This window comes from Phyllosticta citribraziliensis (assembly GCF_038025025.1).
Source record: "Phyllosticta citribraziliensis strain CPC 17464 chromosome Unknown J3D65scaffold_9, whole genome shotgun sequence".
NCBI lineage: Eukaryota > Fungi > Ascomycota > Dothideomycetes > Botryosphaeriales > Phyllostictaceae > Phyllosticta > Phyllosticta citribraziliensis.
In genome coordinates, this window is record NW_027117346.1 from 1,174,017 (window position 1) to 1,195,065 (window position 21,049).

Genomic DNA, 21,049 nt, shown 5'->3' on the forward strand with positions numbered 1-21,049 from the left:
ACGGGCCGCAACGCCGACGCGGGAGCTGCGCATCATCCCTCCGGCCCAGATCCACCTCACTCTACACGTTCACCGCGGCACCCAACCCCACATCCAGCCCTCGGTTTGGATCGTGGGCGCGCACAATGGCAAGTTCTTCCCTCTCAAGTCGCTTTTCCAGCTTCAACTGACGCGTAACGCGACGCAGTCGGCCTTCAAAGCGCTCAATATTGAATCTGACGTCGAGTCTGATGATGAAATCGACAACACCAAGGAAATCCAGATTGAGGAAGCTCTGAAGCTCTACCAGACGGCGCTCAAATACCACTCGGAGGGACCTCGTTCTTTCAGTCAAGCTGCGGAAGCCTACAAGGCCCTATTTGAATCCGAAATCTTCAACTACACCGAATCATTGTCCGAATTCCGCCGCAGCGCTCTCCATGGCGACCCCGACTTCGACTTGCTCTTTCAAGAAGACTTCGATGCCGGTCCAGTGCAGGCAGCAGGCGGCGCAGACTCGGCTCCCAATACACTGCCCCAGATCCTGCACCTCTCATACAAAAATCACGGACAATTCTTGTTGGAAGCGCTTCATCATGAGCTGGGAACCTCTCAGCTATCGTCCTCATCAGACGCTCCGTTGCAACTCTTCGCCGAGGCTCTGGATAAAGATGATACGGATCTAGACCTGTGGTCGCGGGCTGCCTCAGTGGCCGCATTGGCAGGCAGTAGCAGGATCACAAGGTTTTGCCTTGAGGCCGTTCTCGAAGGCGACGACGAGGGCCTGGACAGCATTATGAGGCTTCCTGGACTAGAAGAAGGATTTGCGGGCCAACAACTTCGAGAATTAGTGGAAAAATTAAAAGATGAACTGTCTCTCGCGCTGGCGCCACTTTCCGATTTGCGACGGAAGCGACTTTCAGCTGCAATAAAGAAGCGTCTGGCCCCTCTTACTTTTGCTCCACTCCCGGCCGAAGTGCAATTGCGCAAAAAGCTACAAGACGCGTTTGACAGCCCACCTTTTCAAGTCACCTTGACCCCAATATCAGCCACCTGGGCTCACGTCGGCGATGCCATATTGACCGAATACATTCAAGGGCTCCAACAGCAAACAGAAACAGGACCTGGTGCATTAGTGGCACTCCAGCTTTCAGCCCACGAGTCTGTCCCCGTCAACCGCCCTGGAGGCAAGCCAGAAGCGAAGCAGGATTTTCAAGATGGCGACGGTCAAGACACGAAAGAGCAACTCCAAACAATAGCGGCCGCAAATGGGGACAGTGAGATGAAAGATGCCGGGGACGACACACGGACTTCAAAACCCGCAGCGGCAACAAACGGCCATGGCGCAGCGATCGATCAATCAGAGAGGCCAGGTGGTCCTTCCAGGAAGCGCTCAACTGAGTCTGCCGGCCTGGCTGAGACAGCTGACAGTGGTCGCGTCAGGAGCAAGAGGATACGGGCACGTGAATCCGTTGGGGATAGCGTGCTCGGCACCGTCCCTGACACATCTCACCAGTTCTATGAGTCGGATATTACTCAGTACGAGCAGGCAGATGACTGGCTCTTTGAGATCACTGGCGAGATTCTTGCAAAGTTAGGCATCAATAGCCTGGGCTCCCCCAGAAAGCTGCGAGATGTGCTTCGGAGTCAAGGCGAATTCGAAGAGTCTCGAAACGCCAGGTTGGACATTGCCGCGAAGGATCTTTATTCGGTCCTCCAAAACTGCACACCGCAAGCAGCAGCCATCCTTACAAGCGGAGATTCAATTGACTTGCTGGGTGGCGCTTCACGCGAAGCAGGCCTAAACGCGTTCCTTGGCTATACCAAGTCCCCGGGCGCGAATTCCTCGACCGGACCCCTTCTCGTTGATGAAGGATTGCTGGCTTGGTCGCAAGGTATCGAGACTGGTCGTCCAGCCAAGGAACTGCTATGGTCATGGTTGCAGGCTATGATGAGATCTGATGGCATGTCGACAAATAGATACCAGACGGACCAAAGGTCCAGCTATTTGCGTCACCAGTGGTCCGAGGATCTGAAAAGAATCGTCGTCCAAGCGATTGTCAACGCCGATGATCTTATCTACCAAAGGCTCTCAGAGGAAACTGCAAGGCTGGATTCGAGACTTCTACAAGCCCAGGCCTCGAAAAAAGGTATTGAACTTGACGAGCAGGAAACGTCTATGATTGAAATGGTTCAATCGGTTTTTGAATTGCACCTCGATGTGTACTCCTTGATCAGACATCCAACGTCGAGCGTGGACATTTCGACCCAGACTTTGCAGCGAGAACGACTTGAAAGGTGGGTCTTGCTTGCCCGCGACGCCATTGCCTACCGTTCAAGCTGCAAGAAAACTTCAAGCATTGACGAGTTGGATTTCCGACATCTCTGGTCTTCCATTTTCCATCTCAGCGTCTCCGAAGACACGTCTCAGGATTACATCGTTGCATGCATCGAGGAGTTGAAGACCATTGCCGGCCTTCTTGATATTCCAGTGGTACATTTGCAAAACAACGCAATCATGCCCGAGCTTTCAGTCGACGCGGCCCAGCGTGAATTGACCAAGATTAACATGAAGGACGCATTCATGAAAGTCTTCCAGCAAGACGAAAATGATCCGGTCACTGTCATTGAAAGCCTGGAGCCGATATTGGAATCATCGTGTCAAGGAGACTCTCAGCAAAATAATCGACATTCTGGCAGATTGGAAGTCGCAGACAGCCAAGACGACTTTGATAACTCCTCGCAACAATCTGATCTGGGTGACAAGAACGAGCAGACGGCAGCCCAAGTCAGGCCTGGTCCTTTGCAGGCCATGATCCAATTCGTCTCCAACGCCAACGTATCGTTGCGTCTTTCATTGTGGCAACGTCTTCGGCAGGCATACGATGCAATCGACTATCCTCCAAAAGTTGTTTCGTGCTACTTGCGTAGTGTCGAGATACTCGTCGAGGACGTGAAGAGCGCGGCTTACACCGAAGATGCTCCAGAGCAGAGGTCAGCTGAGCTGCTTAAATGGCTTCGCATCATCGACGAGATTTTTGTCAAAATCCTCAAAAATTTTGGGTTGGAAAACATGTTCGAGTGCATTGACGAGGCTCACATGCGTTCGTCTTTGAACGCCATAGGCGAATTGCTCTGGCTTCTCAACACGACTAACGTCTACGAGGACCTGGTCCGAGTCGGTCAGCTCAGTCAACCCACGTTGGAAGGCCGACCTAGCCCTGTGCATCATACAGTTCTGGCCAAGCTCCACGAGATTCAGCTTCGTGGCTGGATGGTTCAGTGGCTTCTCCTAGGCGACGCAATGGAGTCCAACCCAGAGTTGTTTCCGAATCCGAATGAGGACAAGTTTGAGTATCTTCGCCACCTGCACCATGCCTCTGGTGTTCGAGGATTCTGCGCTGCTTCAAACAAGCTTCTTCTCAGGGTCACGAAAGATCAGCTTTTGCGCTGGTTCAAAGACGGTGAAATCGCGGATGTTGATACGCGAGACACGGTGCTCTGCCAGGTCCTCTACGACTTATACAACTTGTTTTGCTTCACAAAACCAGCAGACAAGGCTGACCATCCCAGCGAATATGATCCGATGGATCAGAAAGCTGCTCTAAAGCTGCTCGATTTTGTCATGTACCAGACGCGTAAAGTAAGCCTCAAAGACTTGCACAAGACGCAACTTGGTGCTTCAATCGACGTGGTACATGGCCATCTTGCCCGAACCAAGCCAGCAGGGGCCGACGATCTTGCGTTCAACAGGTTGAAGTACATGTCGTTCATCAAGTCGCCCATCAGAGATACCGACCTATACCGCTGCGCAAGGGGCGTCGGGGCACTATCGACAAAGCCAATAGCCTCCAAAAACGCTCGGATCGCATCAAAAGGATGGTACTTTCTCATGGGCAGCCTTGCGCTGAACCGTTTCAGGTCCCAGAATCAGAAGCGACAGGCTCCCGTTCCCACAGAAGATCTCAACATTGCTTCGGCGTTCTTTGTCCAAGACCTAGAGTATGATTCTGAGCGCTGGGAGACTTGGTACTTGCAAGCGCTCTCATACGACTACCAAATCGATGAGATGGTGGCGTGGTCGGCTGAGAAAGTCAACAGAAATGACCCTGATTTAATACAACACCAGAGGGCAGCGATACATTGCTACGCAATGGCAGTGGCCACGGCTATCCGACACGCGGACTCTTCCGACAGAACCCAAGACAAATTGGCGCAACTCTATGCCGACTATGGCATGAGAATGTATGCATCTACGAGGGATCCGTTTGCAATGCAGGTGTTCGCTTTCAAGGAAGCCGAGACCAGGTTCTTCAGCAAGCATCAGGTTTTGAGGGAGGCCCCATTCAAGCCCATGTCCGAATATTCGGCCTGGAATTTCGCTGCTGGACTGTTCCAAAGGGCAATCAATCGCAGGCCCGACTACTGGCTCAATTACTACATGCTGGGCAAGTGTCGTTGGAAAATTCAACACAGGGTCTATCATTCCCACCTCCAGGTCGCGACTGAAGCTACTCTGAATGCGTTCAAACGAGCTATAGAGGAGCTTCCAGAAAAGAGGGGGTCAAGGGATGCAATCCTCGAGCCACATTACAAGCTGCTATCGGTGCTCCACAAAATGGTCCACGCGAAAGACGGACATATGAGGTCGCCATACCACGCCATGGTAGATCTTCAGATCACGCCCTACGCGAGACAGGTCCCCATGCCTCTTTCCAAACATAGTCATATTATGGAGGGTGATCACGAGGCATGGGACGACTACTGTCTCAAGGTGTTGAAGGTCATTCGGCAGGCCGACAAGTCCAACTGGCATCACAGAATGACCGCAAGGGCTGCCCAGATCCAGTATGGCGATCCACGACCAGAAGAAGCCTTCATGTCGGCCCTCGCCGCCAAGACTGAGCTCACACAGCAAATATTCACCAAAACAATGCAGCTACAAGTATGGAAGCCAGAGTACGAGCGTTTGGGTCGTCATTTTGTCTACACCACACGCTATACGACATTCTTCATCGAGCTGCTAGCTCAGACAAATGACAGAGCAGGAATGGAGGCACTGGCCAAGAGAGTGAGACGACGAAATCACGAATTCTACCAGCACGCAAGACTTTGGCAGTCTCTGTGCCAAACCTATCTCAAGGTAAGTGTCTACCCCCAAAGGCAGACCTCTTTTGTTTCTAACATTGCTCGTAGATGCTTCGAAAAGCTGCAAAGATTCCCGAAGGCCATGAGGATGCTGTCTTCAAGGCCATTAATCACGAAGAATGGCTCTTCTGGGCCGGCAAACTCGAAGTGTGGTGTCGAACGCAGGGACACACGTCGCCTGTCTATGAGGTCCTCACAGAAGCCATCGAGCTTCGGCGCTTGAACAATAACCTCATGAAGGCAACGCTGATTGACGACCTCATTGGCGACACCTACGCACTGCTGTACCAACAGGTCGTGCCGGAACTGATGGCCGAATCTGGTCCTGCTCCCACATCTGAAACAACGCAGCCTCAAACTGGTGCTCTGGCAGCTCCTGAGCGGACCAACATGATGTCCATGCACAACATTATGAACATGGACGGAACTTCGGATCCTCAGGGACAAAACCCAGCATTCCATGTCTTGAACCTGCAGTCCTCGGCACAGCCGCAGCCAACACCAGCGGAACCCCCCACGACAACAGCCGGTCCCAAGACCCGGGTTAAGGGTGTCGGGCGTCGAGAGCTCATGCGCAAAGCTGATGCCGCCGTCACCCGTCCAGCCGCTGCTGCTTCCACAACAACCATTCCCATACGCGCAACGCCGACACCAAAGTCGGTGCCGCCCGCAGCTGATGCCACTGCCGGTGCAGCTGAGGATCGGGAAAAGGTTAAGGAGGAGCCAGAAGCAGAAGGCGAAGCAGAGGTAGAGGGCGAGGCAGAGGCCGAAGCCGAAGGCCAGGACGAGCAGCAAGAAGCCGCGCAGGAGACGGCAGAAGAGGGGACGCAGGAGGAGACGGAGACGGGGACCGGCGCTGCGGAACCGAGCGCGCCGGCCAGCGGGCACGACAGCGCGGGCGACAACGCCGACGACGAGAGCGAGTTGAGTGATTTGGACGAGGACATGGAAGAGCCGGAGGAAGAGAATGCGGAGGGCTTTGCCAAACACAACGGGGCTGGTCCCAGTTGAGCAGCCGGTGTTGGTCTCGAGGCAAGGCAGCTTTTCCTATCTAAGCCGGGCGATACGGGAAGAACGTGTGGAAATTGAGGTCTGTTATGAGCAGGTGAACTCGAGAGATGCTCTAATCATTGCTGCATGAGCTGACGGAGTGCGTCCGTCATCGTCCCTGGCGTCGGGCGCTGGCATTGGCGCAAAGAGCATACATACACACCATCGGTTTAATGGTGAGCTTTGTTGATTTCTTGTCTGGAGACTTTTCGAGCTGCCCAGGCTTCCTTCCCACGTGCTTGTCAGAAGGCCCAAGTCCAAGTGCTTGCTTTCTACATTGGACGACAGTGAAAGGTATTCGCCTACAATTAACTTCTCTGGTGGTGCACTGCATGTGTCATTTTCAATGTGTATTCCATGCCCATCCTCTAATACTGTGCAGTAAGCTAAGGGAGATCACATGGCGTGTCGGACGAGGTAGTAGGTACCTTATTCTTTCATACTTTTTAGTCACAAGCTACGAGTGTGGATGGGACTTGTGTGGCGGGAAGGAAGTAATCATGAGCAGCACACTGTGAGATGGGCGCTGGATAGTAATCATTCATAAGCAGACCTTTGATTTCTCCCCGCCTATTGAAGATGCTAGTAAAACGAGAGCAAGCAGAGTCAAAAAGTCGAACCGCCTTGTAAAATCGACTGTGAAACGGACGCGCTGTTCATCCTCCTCTCGAGCAGATTAAATACACATCGCGCTGACAGACCACATATTACAACTTACTCCCCGTCTTCCCCTTGACACCCGTAACCCTCACGACCGCCCGACCATTGCTCAACACGACCTTGCCGCCCTCGACCCTCGTGACAAACCTGACCTCGTCCCAGCCCTGCGGCTCGCCCTCGGCGGGGCCCGTCCGCCAGAAGTCGCTGACGAGCGTGTCGCCCGGGCGCACGGGGCTGGCGAAGCGCGCCTGGAACGACTTGAGGTTGGCCGGGTCGGAGCCGCCAAACGACGCCAGCAGCCCGTGCGCCGTGGTGTTCCACGAGTACAGCCCGTGCATGATGGGCCCGCCGAAGCCCATGGCTTTGCCTGGCTCCGGCGTGGCGTGCAGAGGGTTGTAGTCGCCGTTGAGACTGCGGGCGTGGGGGGGTTAGTGTTTGGTCGGGAGGGGAAGGGGCGACATACCGGTATAAGTGGGCGGTCTCTGGACCGGTCTTTTGGACAAAGGTTGCGTCGGGCGAGCGGTCCGTGGGTGGCGGGTAGTTTACTGCCTTGGGACCTGTGCGTTGTGCGTAAGTAGAGGTCGTTGCTGCCTTCGTTTTGCAGGCGCGTCTCCCGGGCTGTGCCTCTCTCAACTCTCTCCTCCCCTGAGTTTTTTTTTTTTCTTTTTCCTTTGATGTTCCGTCCCATCACTCCAAATCCAGGGTTCCCATCCAACAAGAAATCAGGATAGTCAAAAACTCACCCTTCGGTCCTCCCCAACCCCCCTGGCCAACATAAAACCCGCTCCCAACAACCCGGCTATACACCTCCCCAGTGCTCTTCTCCACCAGCAGCGTCTCCGTCTCGACCACGGTGCCCGGCTTGCCCTTGTCGTAGACGCCCAGCACCTTCTGGCGGATCTCAAAGGTGCGGCCGGCGCTGGTGACGGGCAGGGGCTTGAGGACCTCGATGCGGCGCTCGCCGTCGACGGTGCGCTTCGAGTCGAAGGCCGGCACGCCGGGGATCGGGGGCCCGCCGCCGGTACGCGCGTAAAAGTCGACGACTTCTTGGTCGGTGAGCTTGAAGGGCAGGATCAGGGGGTACGTCGGGAACGCGGCGAATTTGGGATGCAGTTCCTGCGGCGAAGCGCGTCAGCTACGTGATGTTGACTGCTTGGATGCTATATATGTATACGACTAGACTCACGTAGAGAAAGTGCAGCTCGTCGACCGTGCAGCCGATGCTGTTGGCGAAGAGCAGCAGGTCCCGCTTCAACCAGGCGACCTCGATGGGCGGGTATTCGAAGCCTACACCCGGACCTTGGTTTTGGTTGCTCATTTTGGCTCTTTCTTTCTCTTTCTTGGCGTTGGATAGATTGATGACTTTTGGATGCCTCCTCTTTATGGTTGGCTTGCTACGATGGAAAACCTGGTCGTAGTAAGAAGCGACCAAAAGGCAAGAATGGATGATGATTCTCTCGGCGTTCTTCAGGCGGTGTCAAGACACAATTCGGTGTAAGAGCAGCCACTCAAATGCAGGATCTCACAATCAAGCCCAAGGAATCAAGGTAGAGGGGGAGAGAGAGCAGGAAGAAGTACGCAATGCTGTCAAGCAAAAGTGTCTGTCCGTCGGCGGGGAAGCTGGGGGGGTTATGCTGTTCCCCGTGCACTGGCCAATGCGTCTCGCTTGCTGACGTGCTGCTGCGGTGGGGTGCAGACTGCCGATACCGAGGCATCAGCCGGGGTCCGAGGGGTCGTCTGGTCTGTCGACTAATCCAACTCCTCTTTGCCAGGCTGCTTGGGTCCACATTGCTTGACATTTTTATCGCGAGCACAGGGGACTTGAGTTGTATCTAGAAGGGTGACGAAAGCCTCCAGGAAGTATCATTGCGTGTGAAGTTTACGTGCTTCTGACCTGACCTAATCCGAAGCTTTGCTCGTGAGTATCAAGATGGACACAGGCAGCATCCAGCATAAGTAGGAGATGGTAGGAGATGGGAGGATGCAACTGCCTATGCCGTTGCCTCGGAATATGGGCGAAATGGATACATTTTAACGTGCTGCTCTGTCGACTGACAAGAAGCCGATATCAGGCTGAAAGTATCAATCTATAGTGACTTTTGTCCTCACAACTCTTTCTGAACAAGTTCATTACCAAAATTCACCCTGTTTTTTGTTTTGGATGCGCCAGCCTAGGTACACTCAGTCCATTCCATCCCAGCCAGCCCAGCCAACGCCTCTGCGTTGCTGGCCACGGACAAATTGTTTCACAACCTATGTACAGTACATGGCTCTTCCATTCCATCCTTTACCACCGCCGCCACTATACCACCATATCCATTACACCTCGTCACGTGTCTTTGGTTTCATGGTGGGAACGTTTTGATTCCTCGCTGTTTGTTGTTCGTCATTGGGGGTTGAATGGTTGCCGGAACTCAATCGCGCGCGAAACACTGAAAACAAGAAACCGAACAAGGAAAAATTGACGTGGAAGAAAAGGGCAAAGGGGCGCTGAAGTTAAATTGAATCGAGCGAGACCGCGACGAGAAAAACATGCTATGATGCTCCGTCCAATGCAAGGTTTGATGGAGGAAAGGGGGAAATAAGAAATCAAGGAAGTAGGGGGCCAAGTGCGGACGAACAACTCCAGCGTGGAAGTGCAAAAGTCAAGGGGCTGTTGGCTTCCCGCCAAAAGGGCTTCGCAGTGGCAAGCTCCAGGCCTCTCGAAGCGCGTGCCGTTTCCGTGAGCAAGCAGCGACCCTGGTGTTGTTCGCAATCTTCCACCGAAGCCGGTGGTTTGATTACCTGATAAGATGAGCGCCAGGGTATCGCGAGAATAGCAGAAACCGCCCATCAAGCATTGTTTGCTTTGTCATTTCATAGTGACCAAACCGGTAACCGAAACCATTTGAATCAACTTTTGACCCAAAAACCCGAACGAAGCCGAACTGTCCGAACAGCAACGAAAGGCAGGAATAATGCCCTCATGTAGTGAAAAGCGCAAGAACCCTCTCGACCCAAGCATACTTGCCCCGGTCTCAAGGCCAATTTTGAAGCCCGGGATCCTCACGGTGCCGTCTCCTGTCAGACCTCAAACCCAGCACCGTTGGAGTTGTTGAAGATGCTTTCATCTGTCTCTGGATGCCCGCCAGACTCGATGCCAGTCATTCTATCGCCACGCGGCTGCTTCGGCGACTGTGTCCAAGGCTCCTGGACCTTTACGTCCTCGTCCATGGGATCCATATTACCAAAGTGCTCTTCCATGTGGCTGTCGTCGACGAAAGTGAAGCCCTTGAAGTTGGCTTGTACTGTGGGTGAGAGAGGCGTCGAAGCAGGGTTCATGCCCGCAGCAAGTGCGGCCGCACGGGCGTTGAGAGACGTTGCTTGGTTCAAAGCATTGGTGAATTCGGGATCAAAGTTGGACGTGTCCAGTTCAGACTTCAACTTGGGTTTGAAAGGCGGGACCAGGTTCTTCTTGGATAAGGCCTCCCAATCAATGTCGGCGAAAAAAGGATGGGCCTTGAGCTCCTCGGCGTCTCGATTCGCACCCAGCCTGTGCTTCGGGTTGCGGTTGAGCAGGCCTTTGACAAAGTTGCGGCCTTCGGTGCTGAGTGCATCGCGAGGGAAACGAACCTTGCCGAATGCGATGTTCTTGTACATTTGCTGCGTGTCTTCGGCATAGAAAGGGCTCCAGCCGCAGCACATCTCAAAGACCAATACACCGAGAGACCAAAAGTCGACCATCTTGGTGTATCCATGCTCGTCGAGAAGAACTTCGGGGGCAAGGTATTCCGTAGTGCCGCAAAATGTGTTGGTTGTGGAGTCCTCGGTCAGATTGGCCTTGGAGAGACCAAAGTCGCAGAGAGCAATGTGGCCATTGGCGTCCAGGAGGATGTTTTCAGGCTTAAGGTCTCTGTAGACAATGTCGTGTTCGTGAAGGTGCTGCAGAGCGAGGATGAGTTCGGCAATGTAAAACTTGGCGCGGGCCTCGTTGAAGCGTCCTTCCTTTTGCAAGTGCCAAAACAGCTCTCCTCCAGACATGTAATCAGTTACCAAATACAGGTCGGTTGGCGTTTGGAACGAGAATTTGAGCCCAACGATGAAAGGCGAGTCTGCCATGGCAGTCCGCACCAGGATGTTGCGCTCTCCCAGCGTGTGGGCAACCTCCTTCTTTTGCACAATGACCTTCTTCGAAAGCACCTTCATCGCGTAAATACGGCCCGTATCCTTCTTGCGCACCTGGAACACTTGGCCAAACGTGCCCTTGCCGATCAGCTTGAGTATCTGGAAATCTTCGGGTCCAAATTGCTTCTTCTCTGCCCGCTGGAATTTTAGACGCAGGCGAATCTCTCCCGTGACGAGATCTTGTTCGCCTTCTCTTGGCTCGAGGTGAAACCATGTGTCCAGGCCCTTTTCGTGTTCCACCAGAGCGGGGCAAAATCTGACGTGTCCCAGGAACGCCTCCTGGTTGGACTTGTCATACACCGAAACATCTATCTCGGCATGATCACCCACGACGTCACTTCGAGCGCGTCAGCCAAATGCATCGACAAGTTGAGCAAGTGACTTACAAGGTCGCCTCGTGGTCCCATTTGGGGTTTGTAGTTTCATCAAGTCTCTCCCGAGAATCGAATCCGTGGCTGGAGCTCTGCCGGCTCCGCATGGGAATCGCCATGGGCCTTCCAGAGTCGCTGTCGGTGCGCATCATGGCCATGGATCCCCTTGGTGGTTCTTCCTCCTTCTTTGGTCCGGCGGAAATATCCTCTGCCCATTGGAACTGACACACAACATACGGATCCACGCTCGGCTTGAGCCCTCGGCCCTCGACGATGGAGACTACAAGCTTTCCCTTGAGCGCGGCGCAGTTGCCGGTTCCCGCGCCGTTGGAAGTGCTGCTACGCGTGGATTGCGAGGGGTTGGAGACGACGGGCGGCGGCTGCTTTGTTTCTTGAGATTGTGTCCTCGGAGTTTGCGGTGGCGTGTTCTGAGTACGAGCCGCGCTTTCAGTTAGCGTCCTGCTATCCTCGTGGTGTGCTGATGCCGAGGGGCGCCGCGAATCAGAAGGGGTAGCAACGGCAGGGCTAGACTGGGAGTTTGGCGTGGTTTTAGTTACTGGACTCGCAGGGTTCGCAATGTGTGCAGCGGAGACGGAAGGGTTCGTGATGGTGCTGGAGAGTGGGCTGGAGGGCGTGATGGTGTGCCGGCGAGCGGTGGGGACAGAAGTGCTCTCAACTTTACCGTTCGCGGAGCGCGAGCGGAGAGGTGCTGGTGTTGTTGTTGTTGTTGTTGTGGTGGTGGTGGGCCGATCTTGAGCGCTTCCTTCGTCCTTGCTCGCTCTGTGCAGGGAGGATGCAGATGAGATTGGAGGAGTTGGCAAAGAAAAGGATGGAGTGTCCTGAGGCGCCGCAGCGCGAGAAGCGGGGATGCCCATCTGCTCGTGCGGGAGCAGTGGTGGACTGTGCTCGCTGCTGCTGCCGCCAGACCTGCTGGGCGAGCTAGGAGCAGTCGGCAGAGCGTTGGCGCCTACCTTTTGTCCCGCACTCTGCAGCGCTCGGCCATCTCCATCCGCGTGTGCTGTGTTGGTGGTGCTTTGCATGGGTTGGGTGGAGGGCTCAGGGAGCGACGGTCTGGGACGGAAAACCAAAGGAATCGATGGGATGGAAGAACGAACCTGGCCAAAGTAGCTGAGTATGCCTGGCTGTCGCTTGTCTGTCGGGTCGGGGCGAGGTGTTGCGGCGCCCGGGGGCGTGGAGCTGTTGGAGCCGATGTGGTCGTGCTCGTCGTCGCCGACGCGGCTGGGAGCGGCAACGTGGTCAGCGGACGGCATGGTTGGGTAGATGGAGGGGAGAGGAGTCGAGGAGAAGGAGAGGGGGGTGGTGGTGGTGGTTGAGGAGGGAGTTGAAGATGGGGAAGTGGAGTAGATGATGAAATGCGAGAGAAGGCTATTATTCTATTTCAAGAAAAATTGGGCGGATCGCAAAATCGAACCACTGGTCCCCTTGCTAAGCGAAGAGAAATGGCGTAGATCCATCCAAGCTAGGGCGGAGGGACTCAACGGCGGCGGCGGACTCGATGCAGCCTCGAACTTTTGACCGCATGGCGGCGGCCAGAAGTGCGATGGTGCGGGCGAGCGACGACGGGGGAAGGCAGAGAGCGTGGGTGGGTGGGTGCGGTGGTGCCGCAACGCAGCGCAGCGCAGCGCAGCGCAGGGCAGCGCAGGAGGAGCGTAGCGGTAGTAGCCGCGGGCAACAGAGGCGGCGCGCTTCACACTTACCTCTGACTGATGGCCTGTCGCAGCAGGTCGGTCGCTGAATGCGGGTTCAGGTCGTGGGATGTCGTCGTCATGTTCCTGGCGAGCCTCGGGCTGGGTTTTGAAAACGAGGACGGCGAGACGGACGACAGGGTCGGCAGAGCGCTGGCACTCTTGGAGGGCGAGGACAAGTCGGGTCGCAGGTTGGGACGGCGCGGCGGTTGTGATGGTGTTGATGAAAATTGTGGATGTGGTGGTGGAGGAGGATGAGTAGACGCAGACGGCGGACGAGGAATTACGGCGGGCGGAGGTTGGATGTTCTCGCGGGCATTTGTTGCGTTTGAATTCAGTATCGATGGCTTCGTCATTTTCGGACCTAGCTTGACCCGTCGGTCGCAGGGGGAGGACCGAACGGGAAGTTGATTGGGCCGGCCAAGGAGAGAGTGGGTCGTGGTCGAGGTGAAGGGGGCAACAGTAGACTCGAGAGAAGAGAGAGAGTATACCTAGAGAGAAAGCGCCCCACCCCGTTTCTTCACTTGACCGCTCGTTTGGAGGCCGACCAGGCCTTGCCCTTGGGCCAGCGAAAACAGCAGGGCGCCACCACCACCACCACTACTCCCACCACCCGGTGCGGCCCAAGCCGCTGACGGGGTCCTTTCAACACCGGAAGGGCATAATGTCAGGGCACACGATGAGGTGCATGAACTCTTCAGCTAACTACTTGACAGATCCCAAAGGACGCCGTGTACAATGACGGTCGACATATGTAGTGTATCTATGCTGTGCTGCTCGCCTGATAGGAAACACAAGCTGAAGAGAAGACGACGGCCAAATGCCCAGCCTGCCAGCTCAGTCGCTCCACCGAGGCCAGGGATGACCTGTGCCATGTCTGTCTCGCCGTTTAAACAAGTGGCTGGTGGCGCGGCTGGAAATAGCTTCACGTCAGCCAGCAGAGATGGATGATTATTCTGTGAATCCAAAGGAAAGGAAATCAGCGTCAGGCGGCCAAGGACTGACCTGACTGACTGAGCAGAGGGTACGGCCGGAGAGGAGAGCCATGCTGCTTTGAAATGGATAACCTGCTTCCCGCAGGTCCTGGTCTGGTCTGCAAGCAGATAAGCAACCGCGCGCACCTCAGGCACGCACCGGACGGCAAAGAAACGGAAGCTTCACGTCCAGCAGAGCCAGGGCAAGGAACTATGACGCGATGACGGCAGGGTCTCTCGGTGCGCGGCGGTGCTGTGCTGGCGTCAGCGGCACTCGCCGGAGATGGCTGGGCTCCGATTCGTGCGAGATAAGATTAGATCAGTCCGAATCAGATTAGATCAGATAAGATAAGATGCACCGTGGTCTTGGCAATCTCGACTTCGGACTTCAGTTGGTTGTCGTCTCGTCTCGCCTCGCCTCTGCTTCGCGCAAACACCTGCCCTGCCGACGCGCTTGCTCACCTCCGTGCACCACCGCCCACCGCACACCTCACCATGCCTCCCCGACGCTCGCGCGCCGCCGCCGCCCGTACGCCCCCCGCTCACCCGACGCCCGCCTTTTTTTCCTTTCTCTTCCCTTCTAACAACAACCTCTCCCATGGCAGGTACTCCCACGCCTCTCGTCAACGACTCCGACCTCGACCTTGCAGACGCGCCCGAATCCGCACAAGACACGCCTCAGCCAACCGATGTCGACCCCGACGCCCCCACCCCGGCCCAGGAACCCGACGATGACGACCATGTCGAACCAGACGTAGACCCAGACCCGTCCGAACGCTCCTCGCCCGTCGTCCAGCAATTCCCGCGCAAACGCCGCCTAGGACGCCCGCCCAAAAATCGCCCGCCCGACTGGGACAACGCCGATTCCAACAATGACAACGACTCGCAGAGAGGCACCCCGGCTAAGCGCCGTCGCGGTCGTCCTTCGACTGGCGGCTTCAGAGGCAGACCGCGCGGAGGCCCGTCGCACGTCACCCGCGTCCCCATTGACAAGGAAGGAAACATGATGGATGTGGTTGATGACGAGGTCGCCTTGCCTGAAGATCCCGAAGGCGAGCAAAAGGTGGACAAGATGGGCAACCTCAAGGGCGGCAGGGACTACAGGGTGCGCGTCTTCACCATCAGCGGCCGCGGCGACCGCCTGTACATGCTTTCCACCGAGCCCGCGAGATGCTGTGGCTTCAGGGACAGTTACCTCTTCTTCACCAAGCACATGCAACTCTACAAAATCATCGTGACCGACGAGGAAAAGCGCGACCTGATAGACCGCGAAATCATCCCCCATTCCTACAAGGGTCGTGCCATTGGTGTCGTCACCGCCAGGTCCGTCTTTCGCGAGTTTGGCGCTCGAATCATCATTGCCGGCAAGAAGGTCATCGACGACTATTATGCTCAGGCAGCACGCGCCAGGGGTGATATCGAGGGCGAGCTTGCGGATCCCAACGACCGTCTGCCGCCACCTGGCGAACCCTACAACAAGAACCAATATGTTGCATGGCACGGTGCTAGCGCCGTCTACCACACTGGTGGTCCCAGCGTACCTCTCCAAAATGGCAAAGCTCACCAAGTCAAGCGGAGGATAAACATCACATCAGCAAATTGGCAGTTTGAACATGCCCGTTCTGCCAGGCAAGTATCTCGGTAGCCATGCCCGTGGTGCTCTCGCTAACTCTGTGCAGTCGCTTCAATAGCATCCTCGTGGAAGCTCGACGGCTGAACCTCGCTGGCGCCTACGACCCCCACACGAATCAACTGCATTTTCCCAAGATCATGCAGCCGACACATGCCCGCTGGGAGCATCTACCGGCCGAGTCTGAAGAAATCGTTGAAGAGGACGTCTCCAAACAGACCAACGGGGTCAATGGTGTCAACGGCACGGCTCACAAGCAGAAACATGTCGACTCGACCTTTGGCAAGGTTCCTACTGTAGTGTCCCGCAATTTCTTGGTCATCGACACCCACTTCCAATCTGCGCCCATGACTGGCTTGGGAGTGCCTGGGCCGGACGGCGACTTTCGTGATGTTGGCGTCAACGGCTTGCCAAATCCATCTGAAGAGATCCTAGAAGATTTGCCAGAAGAGTGCCGCAAGGCACTGCAAGAGGCCAAGGAGAAGGAGCGCGAGTGGAAAAGAAGTTGGGGCTCGGAAGCCGTCGACGGTTGCAGGAACCAGCTCAAAATTGGGTTCCTAGGCGTGCCCGTTTGAGCTCCGAGTGCAAGCTTTACCAAGGATTCATGGATGGCGTTTGGGCGACGATGATTCGTTACGACTGATCTGATATCCCACTCGAACTTGTACACTAGGCGTGTGCCAATACCCGGCATGGCACCGTGGGAGCATTAACATTGATAGAGGCTAAACAAAAGCTCATGCTTGACCTCATTTCCTTTGCCTATCTAGTCCACCCCCTGCCCTTCCTTGCCTTTGAGATTGCGCCTGTCCGAGAATGTACACGCAAGACGAAAATAAACCCACTCGCTCGTGGTTGCGCAATGCATGGCGGGACCTTGGCCCAGACTTGGCATTCTCCAAACAGCATGCTTGCGGCGTCATGGAGAACAAAAACGTCCACAATGGCTTTTTTTTCTTTCATCTCGCCTCTGGCCATGTTCGTCCTTGTCTCGTCCCTCTCTAGACCTTTTCTTTCCCCGTACATATTCTCTCAGACAGGATCGAGTCTGCATCAACATCCAGGTTTTGCGGATAGCGACAATGTCTAGCACCAACGCTGTTGTGTGTCCAATTCCATTCGTCCCGGACACGGATTATCCCAACAGCAAAGGCTGTAAGTGTCATTCTGGAAACGGACTTGGTCGGTACTGACTTGAACAGACCTCGACGGCCGGTTTTGCGGCCTTAATCCATCGGGATCCGGACAGAAATGTTGTCTGCCATGTCCTATCCAAGATTGGGTATACAGTGACGGTAAGCCGACATTCAGAGACGAGTGATCCGCTTCAGCTTCTAACTGTCTAGGTTTCCTCTCCCATTTACAGACGGCCAACTGGCTTGGAGTTGCCTCGTTCTCCTTTATTTGCTTTCTCTTAATATCTTACTTGGTCTTGCCATCGAACAAGAGCGGCCGGCACTATCTCACAATTGGTACTGCCATTGCCGTCTTGTTCCAGACGGTACGTCGTTTCAAAGGGCCGCGGTGACTCTGCTGATATGCTCTAGCTCGGTCTATTCATACCACTTGGCACGAAGCCAGACCTGTGCTACGACAACATTACGCCGAACTGGCAGGCAACTGATAACTCCTGCGCGTGGTCCGGAGCGCTGCTTTCTCTCGGTTCGGTTGGAGTCGCATACTGGGGTGAGTTGTGGACAAAGACAAACTCTCGCCACATTGCTGACCGCCACAGTCATGTTGCGCGCCATCTGGCTCAACATTCGCGTCTGCTGGGACAAAGACCCAGGCAAATGGTTCATGATTTTCGCCATTGCCAGCGGCATCGCTTTGCCTGTCTTGTTTACGGCGCTCTCCGTCTCCATCACGGGTGTGGCCTACCGCGTGGGGCTGACTTGCTTACCCAACCATGATCATGCCATGGAGACCCTTTGGGTGTGGCAAATCATTTTTTCCGTCGCATCGCTTGTGATCCAGCTCGTCACAACCTTGTATTGCGTCTACATCTATGCACGCGTTCTGGTGCAATCGCGCGGACAGACCTTCGGCTCGAATTCGTATGGCCAGAATGCCCAGAAGCCTCAGACTGCGTGGCGGCGACTTAGACAGCTTCTGCTTCTCCAATGGCGGACCATCACGCTGACCCTCATCGTCACCATTGAGACTCTGTACTTTGTCCTGATTTTTTGGGCACAGGACAGGCGATTTGGTGAGGTCAATACAGCCGTTACGACAGCTAGCACTGTCCGCACTTGGAGCGCATGTCTAGTCCTGTCCCAAGGCAACAAGAACGACTGCATTCACTACACCAACAAGATTCGGCTGCCCGAATCGTCGGTGATGGGGTCGCTTGTATTGCTCGGGGTAAGTGACCCAAACTCTCTGGATCCGCTGTACTGACATTCTGTAGCTCATTGGAATGCAACACTTTCTCCTCCTCGCACAGCCGCGCCTCTTCCACGGTTGGTGGAATTTGATCAAGACGCACGGCTTCCGTCGCCGCGGCTCGGATGTGCCCTTGACCTCTCTGCTTCCACAAAACGCACAAAACCAGCGCGATAGCGCTACCTCTGCGCTACGCAGCCCGACTCCTAATACCGGCGGCACCGGCGGCAATGGCGGGAAAGATTTGGGCACACCCACAGCTGCTTCGCCCGCATCAAACACTGGCGCCAACATCAACGCATCCGACAAGACTCCTCCGAAAACTACAAATTCGACAACCACGACGCCTACGACTACCACACAAAAGTCCCTCCTTTCAGCCGAGACTACGCCAACTACTCCCAAGACCCCGGCCACGAGTCTCAACCTCTCTTCGCGTCCATCATTCTTCTCCCGCCGCGCCTCATCCCACACTCGGTCTCCGTCCCGCGGTGGCGCCATTGCGCGCTCCCTCGCCAACACGCCAACGCACCCGCACGACGGCTACGACGAATTCGACTCGGACGACGTGTACGGGCCAGATTCGGGGCACGCGCCGCCGCGCACTATCTCGCACCCATACGGATTCGCGCTGCCGTCGGAGCGAGCCAGCACCGTGACGGATCCGGCAGAGCGGCGGCGGCTGGCGCGGTCGGGCGACATTGTCGACTTTGACTTCCAGCAGTACGACCACGATGTGCGCAACAGCCGGAGCAGTGCGGGCAGCTTCGACGAAGCAGCGCGCGGCAACATGCGAGACAGCGGGAGCAGCTTCGGCACGCAGGGCATAGGTCTGGGCATTGCGTTGCCCGTGGGAGGGCTTGGGACGGGCCCGTGGAATACGCCCGCCGCTGCGCATACCGCTGGCAGGGGTTTGGACGAGGAGGAGGGAAGGCGCGCCACCAGTCCTGTCTCACACCCCTTGCCCCTGTCCAACCATCCAGAGTACTATGCTGCCTTTTCGTCGGCGACGGATGATTGGGACCATCATCGCCCGGTTACTCCACCCCCTCCTCCCCTACCTCTCAACTTTTCGCGAAGAGGTAGGGGAAATGGTACTGGAGGTCCTGGTCGCGGCGCTGGCGGTCCTGGTCCTGGTACCACGTCGACCGTGCCCAACAGCGGTGGAATGCATCCCACGGCTGCCGGACAGCGCAAAGCATCGTGGGCCGGATCTAGCGGGGCTGTGTCGTCCGTCGGGTCTTCCGTCGGGATGGGTGGCTCTGCCAAAGAACGAGACAGCATGGGCGCGAGTACTGGTCGCAGTGTATCCCCATTTGCGACGGGCGACTGGGAAAGAGTTGATCCCCATCATGTCGCTGCTGGGACGGGCCACGGTATCCAAGTATCCGACTACGCATCTTTTGAAGCCCAGCAGCAGCAGCAACACCATCGTCGGCCGCCCTCGCTCTCTCACAACCTCGCGCCCACGACGCCGCCTCCTTCGAGCGGGCTGCCGTCTATCCCTGGGCCCTCTTCGCCTCCACAATCGCCCATCCAGTCAGCTGCTTCGCGCACGCCCGCCTCTCGCACCTCGCTCGCCACGCCCCTCAAGGCGCCGTACCAGCACCCTCCCCAGGCCCCTAACCCCCACAACGTCCACCCGTCCATCTCGCCCTTCTCCTTCCAAGCCCACCAGCCCCAGCACCTCTTCACCCCACCCGACTCGTCATCGCCCAGCAGCACCAAAGTCGCCCCGGCGTCGGTGCTCTCCACCGCTTCGACGGGCTCCGCCTCGTCTTCCCTGCCGCCCACGCCCACTCCCGCGCCCAAGACGCGCGGTGGAGCCACGTCGGCATCGGTTCCGCACCTCTCGACCGGGACGTCGCCGTCGTCGCCCAGAATCATCAAGCTAGGCCGCTCGGCCACGACGGCTGCGCTGCCGCCGCCCGGCTCCAAGAGCGGCGGCAGTGGAATAGCGAACCCGCACCGCCTGCCCAGCTGGGCGCGCGACACGGCGAGCACGCTTGGCTTCAAGCTGGCCAAGTCGACGAACGACGAGACGGCACGGCAGCAGAAGCAACAGCAGCCTGGCTTCACGTCGCCGCAGTCTGTCCGCGACGCCGTGAGGCACCCGGGCCGCGGCCGCGGCGGATTGGGAATGCACCCCGTCAGCCCGGAGCCGCCCGAGGTGCTCGACGAAGAGGACGAGTACGAGGCGATAGCCAACGCGGCGGCCGAGGCGAACAAGCGCGTCGTCCTCGGCGGCGGCGGCGGCGGCGGCGGCGGCAGCAAGGACGACAACGACATCGACGACGCCAAGGGCACAGCGGCGGCATGGCGCAGCAGTCGCTTCAGCGGCAGCTCGTCGTCGGTCGGCAGCGGGTACGTCGATGCCGTCGCTGACGTCGGCGACGCGGCCGGCCAGCAGACCAACAAGGCGAACAATGCGCGGGCCAGCGGGAGCGGGAGCGGTGGCGGGTTTCTGGGCGTGGGGAGCAGCAGGAGGTGGAGCGGTGGCAGCTGGGTCAATGGGAAGAGGCGGAGTGGGCAGAGCGTCTTCAGCTCGTTGAGCGGGATCAGTAACGGGAGCGCGAATGCGACGGGGAACAGCGGCGGTGGCGGTGGCGGTGAGTGCGTCAGGAAGAGGAGCGTGTAGCTGTAGCTGTTGTTTTTGTGTTGTGTACTTTGAGGAGAAGGAGATGGAGGAGTTGAATTGCTTCGGGAAAGTTGATGGAGTTTTTCCTGTCTTCAGTTCTCTCTACATCATTTCGCTGTTTCTGTTCGGCTGGCTGTCTCCATTTCGAAGCAATTTGGATTGATTGAATTTTCAGTCTATCTGTCATTAATCCTCTCCTCCACCATCCACGAAGCCCATCTAATTCAATGTATCCGCCATGTCATCCCCCTTCCTCACTTCCTCGTCCCGCCGCTGCTCCTCATATGCCTGCTTCACCTACAACAATAAATGCACACGCCATGTTCCATTACATTGCTATTCCA

General features: G+C 56.4%; 5 protein-coding genes across 5 annotated transcripts; 3 read left to right on the top strand and 2 right to left on the bottom strand.

Annotated features, from left to right (window-relative positions):
- Positions 1–72: 72 nt before the first annotated feature.
- On the top strand, positions 73–6,506 carry J3D65DRAFT_632529 (uncharacterized protein). Its single transcript, XM_066801030.1, has 3 exons — positions 73–128; positions 188–5,122; positions 5,176–6,506. The coding sequence occupies exons 1-3, from the start codon at positions 126–128 to the stop codon at positions 6,136–6,138; spliced, it is 5,901 nt and encodes a 1,966-aa protein (XP_066653168.1). The 5' UTR covers positions 73–125; the 3' UTR covers positions 6,139–6,506.
- A 211-nt stretch (positions 6,507–6,717) lies between these two features.
- On the bottom strand, positions 6,718–8,458 carry J3D65DRAFT_632535 (HotDog domain-containing protein). The gene is made up of 4 exons (XM_066801031.1): positions 8,024–8,458; positions 7,581–7,953; positions 7,301–7,394; positions 6,718–7,248 (listed from the first exon to the last, which is right to left on the bottom strand). The coding sequence occupies exons 1-4, from the start codon at positions 8,153–8,155 to the stop codon at positions 6,885–6,887; spliced, it is 963 nt and encodes a 320-aa protein (XP_066653169.1). The 5' UTR covers positions 8,156–8,458; the 3' UTR covers positions 6,718–6,884.
- Positions 8,459–9,900: 1,442 nt separating this feature from the next.
- J3D65DRAFT_669823 (putative camp-dependent protein kinase-like protein) lies at positions 9,901–12,643 on the bottom strand (the record flags this gene model as incomplete). The annotated part of the gene is made up of 2 exons (XM_066803232.1): positions 9,901–11,338; positions 11,388–12,643. The coding sequence occupies 2 exons, from the start codon at positions 12,641–12,643 to the stop codon at positions 9,901–9,903; spliced, it is 2,694 nt and encodes an 897-aa protein (XP_066653170.1).
- Positions 12,644–14,484: 1,841 nt separating this feature from the next.
- Positions 14,485–16,403, top strand: J3D65DRAFT_474822 (nuclear localization protein-like protein NPL6). The gene is made up of 3 exons (XM_066796518.1): positions 14,485–14,581; positions 14,658–15,681; positions 15,732–16,403. The coding sequence occupies exons 1-3, from the start codon at positions 14,548–14,550 to the stop codon at positions 16,255–16,257; spliced, it is 1,584 nt and encodes a 527-aa protein (XP_066653171.1). The 5' UTR covers positions 14,485–14,547; the 3' UTR covers positions 16,258–16,403.
- Positions 16,124–21,000, top strand: J3D65DRAFT_474836 (uncharacterized protein). Its single transcript, XM_066796519.1, has 6 exons — positions 16,124–16,837; positions 16,885–16,977; positions 17,029–17,183; positions 17,230–17,368; positions 17,418–18,046; positions 18,093–21,000. The coding sequence occupies exons 1-6, from the start codon at positions 16,549–16,551 to the stop codon at positions 20,703–20,705; spliced, it is 3,918 nt and encodes a 1,305-aa protein (XP_066653172.1). The 5' UTR covers positions 16,124–16,548; the 3' UTR covers positions 20,706–21,000.
- The last annotated feature ends 49 nt before the right edge of the window (positions 21,001–21,049 follow it).

Coding starts and splice junctions, on each gene's coding strand:
- J3D65DRAFT_474822 (XM_066796518.1), top strand. CDS start 14,548: ATGCCTCCCCGACGCTCGCGCGCCGCCGCCGCCC. Junction 14,582..14,657: donor CTCGCGCGCCGCCGCCGCCC/GTACGCCCCCCG, acceptor CTCCCATGGCAG/GTACTCCCACGCCTCTCGTC. Junction 15,682..15,731: donor GAACATGCCCGTTCTGCCAG/GCAAGTATCTCG, acceptor AACTCTGTGCAG/TCGCTTCAATAGCATCCTCG.
- J3D65DRAFT_474836 (XM_066796519.1), top strand. CDS start 16,549: ATGGCGGGACCTTGGCCCAGACTTGGCATTCTCCAAACAGCATGCTTG. Junction 17,184..17,229: donor TTGCCGTCTTGTTCCAGACG/GTACGTCGTTTC, acceptor GATATGCTCTAG/CTCGGTCTATTCATACCACT. Junction 18,047..18,092: donor GGTCGCTTGTATTGCTCGGG/GTAAGTGACCCA, acceptor GACATTCTGTAG/CTCATTGGAATGCAACACTT.
- J3D65DRAFT_632529 (XM_066801030.1), top strand. Junction 5,123..5,175: donor TGTGCCAAACCTATCTCAAG/GTAAGTGTCTAC, acceptor CATTGCTCGTAG/ATGCTTCGAAAAGCTGCAAA.
- J3D65DRAFT_632535 (XM_066801031.1), bottom strand. CDS start 8,155: ATGAGCAACCAAAACCAAGGTCCGGGTGTAGGCTTCGAATACCCGCCC. Junction 7,954..8,023: donor ACGAGCTGCACTTTCTCTAC/GTGAGTCTAGTC, acceptor GCTTCGCCGCAG/GAACTGCATCCCAAATTCGC. Junction 7,249..7,300: donor GAGACCGCCCACTTATACCG/GTATGTCGCCCC, acceptor CCACGCCCGCAG/TCTCAACGGCGACTACAACC.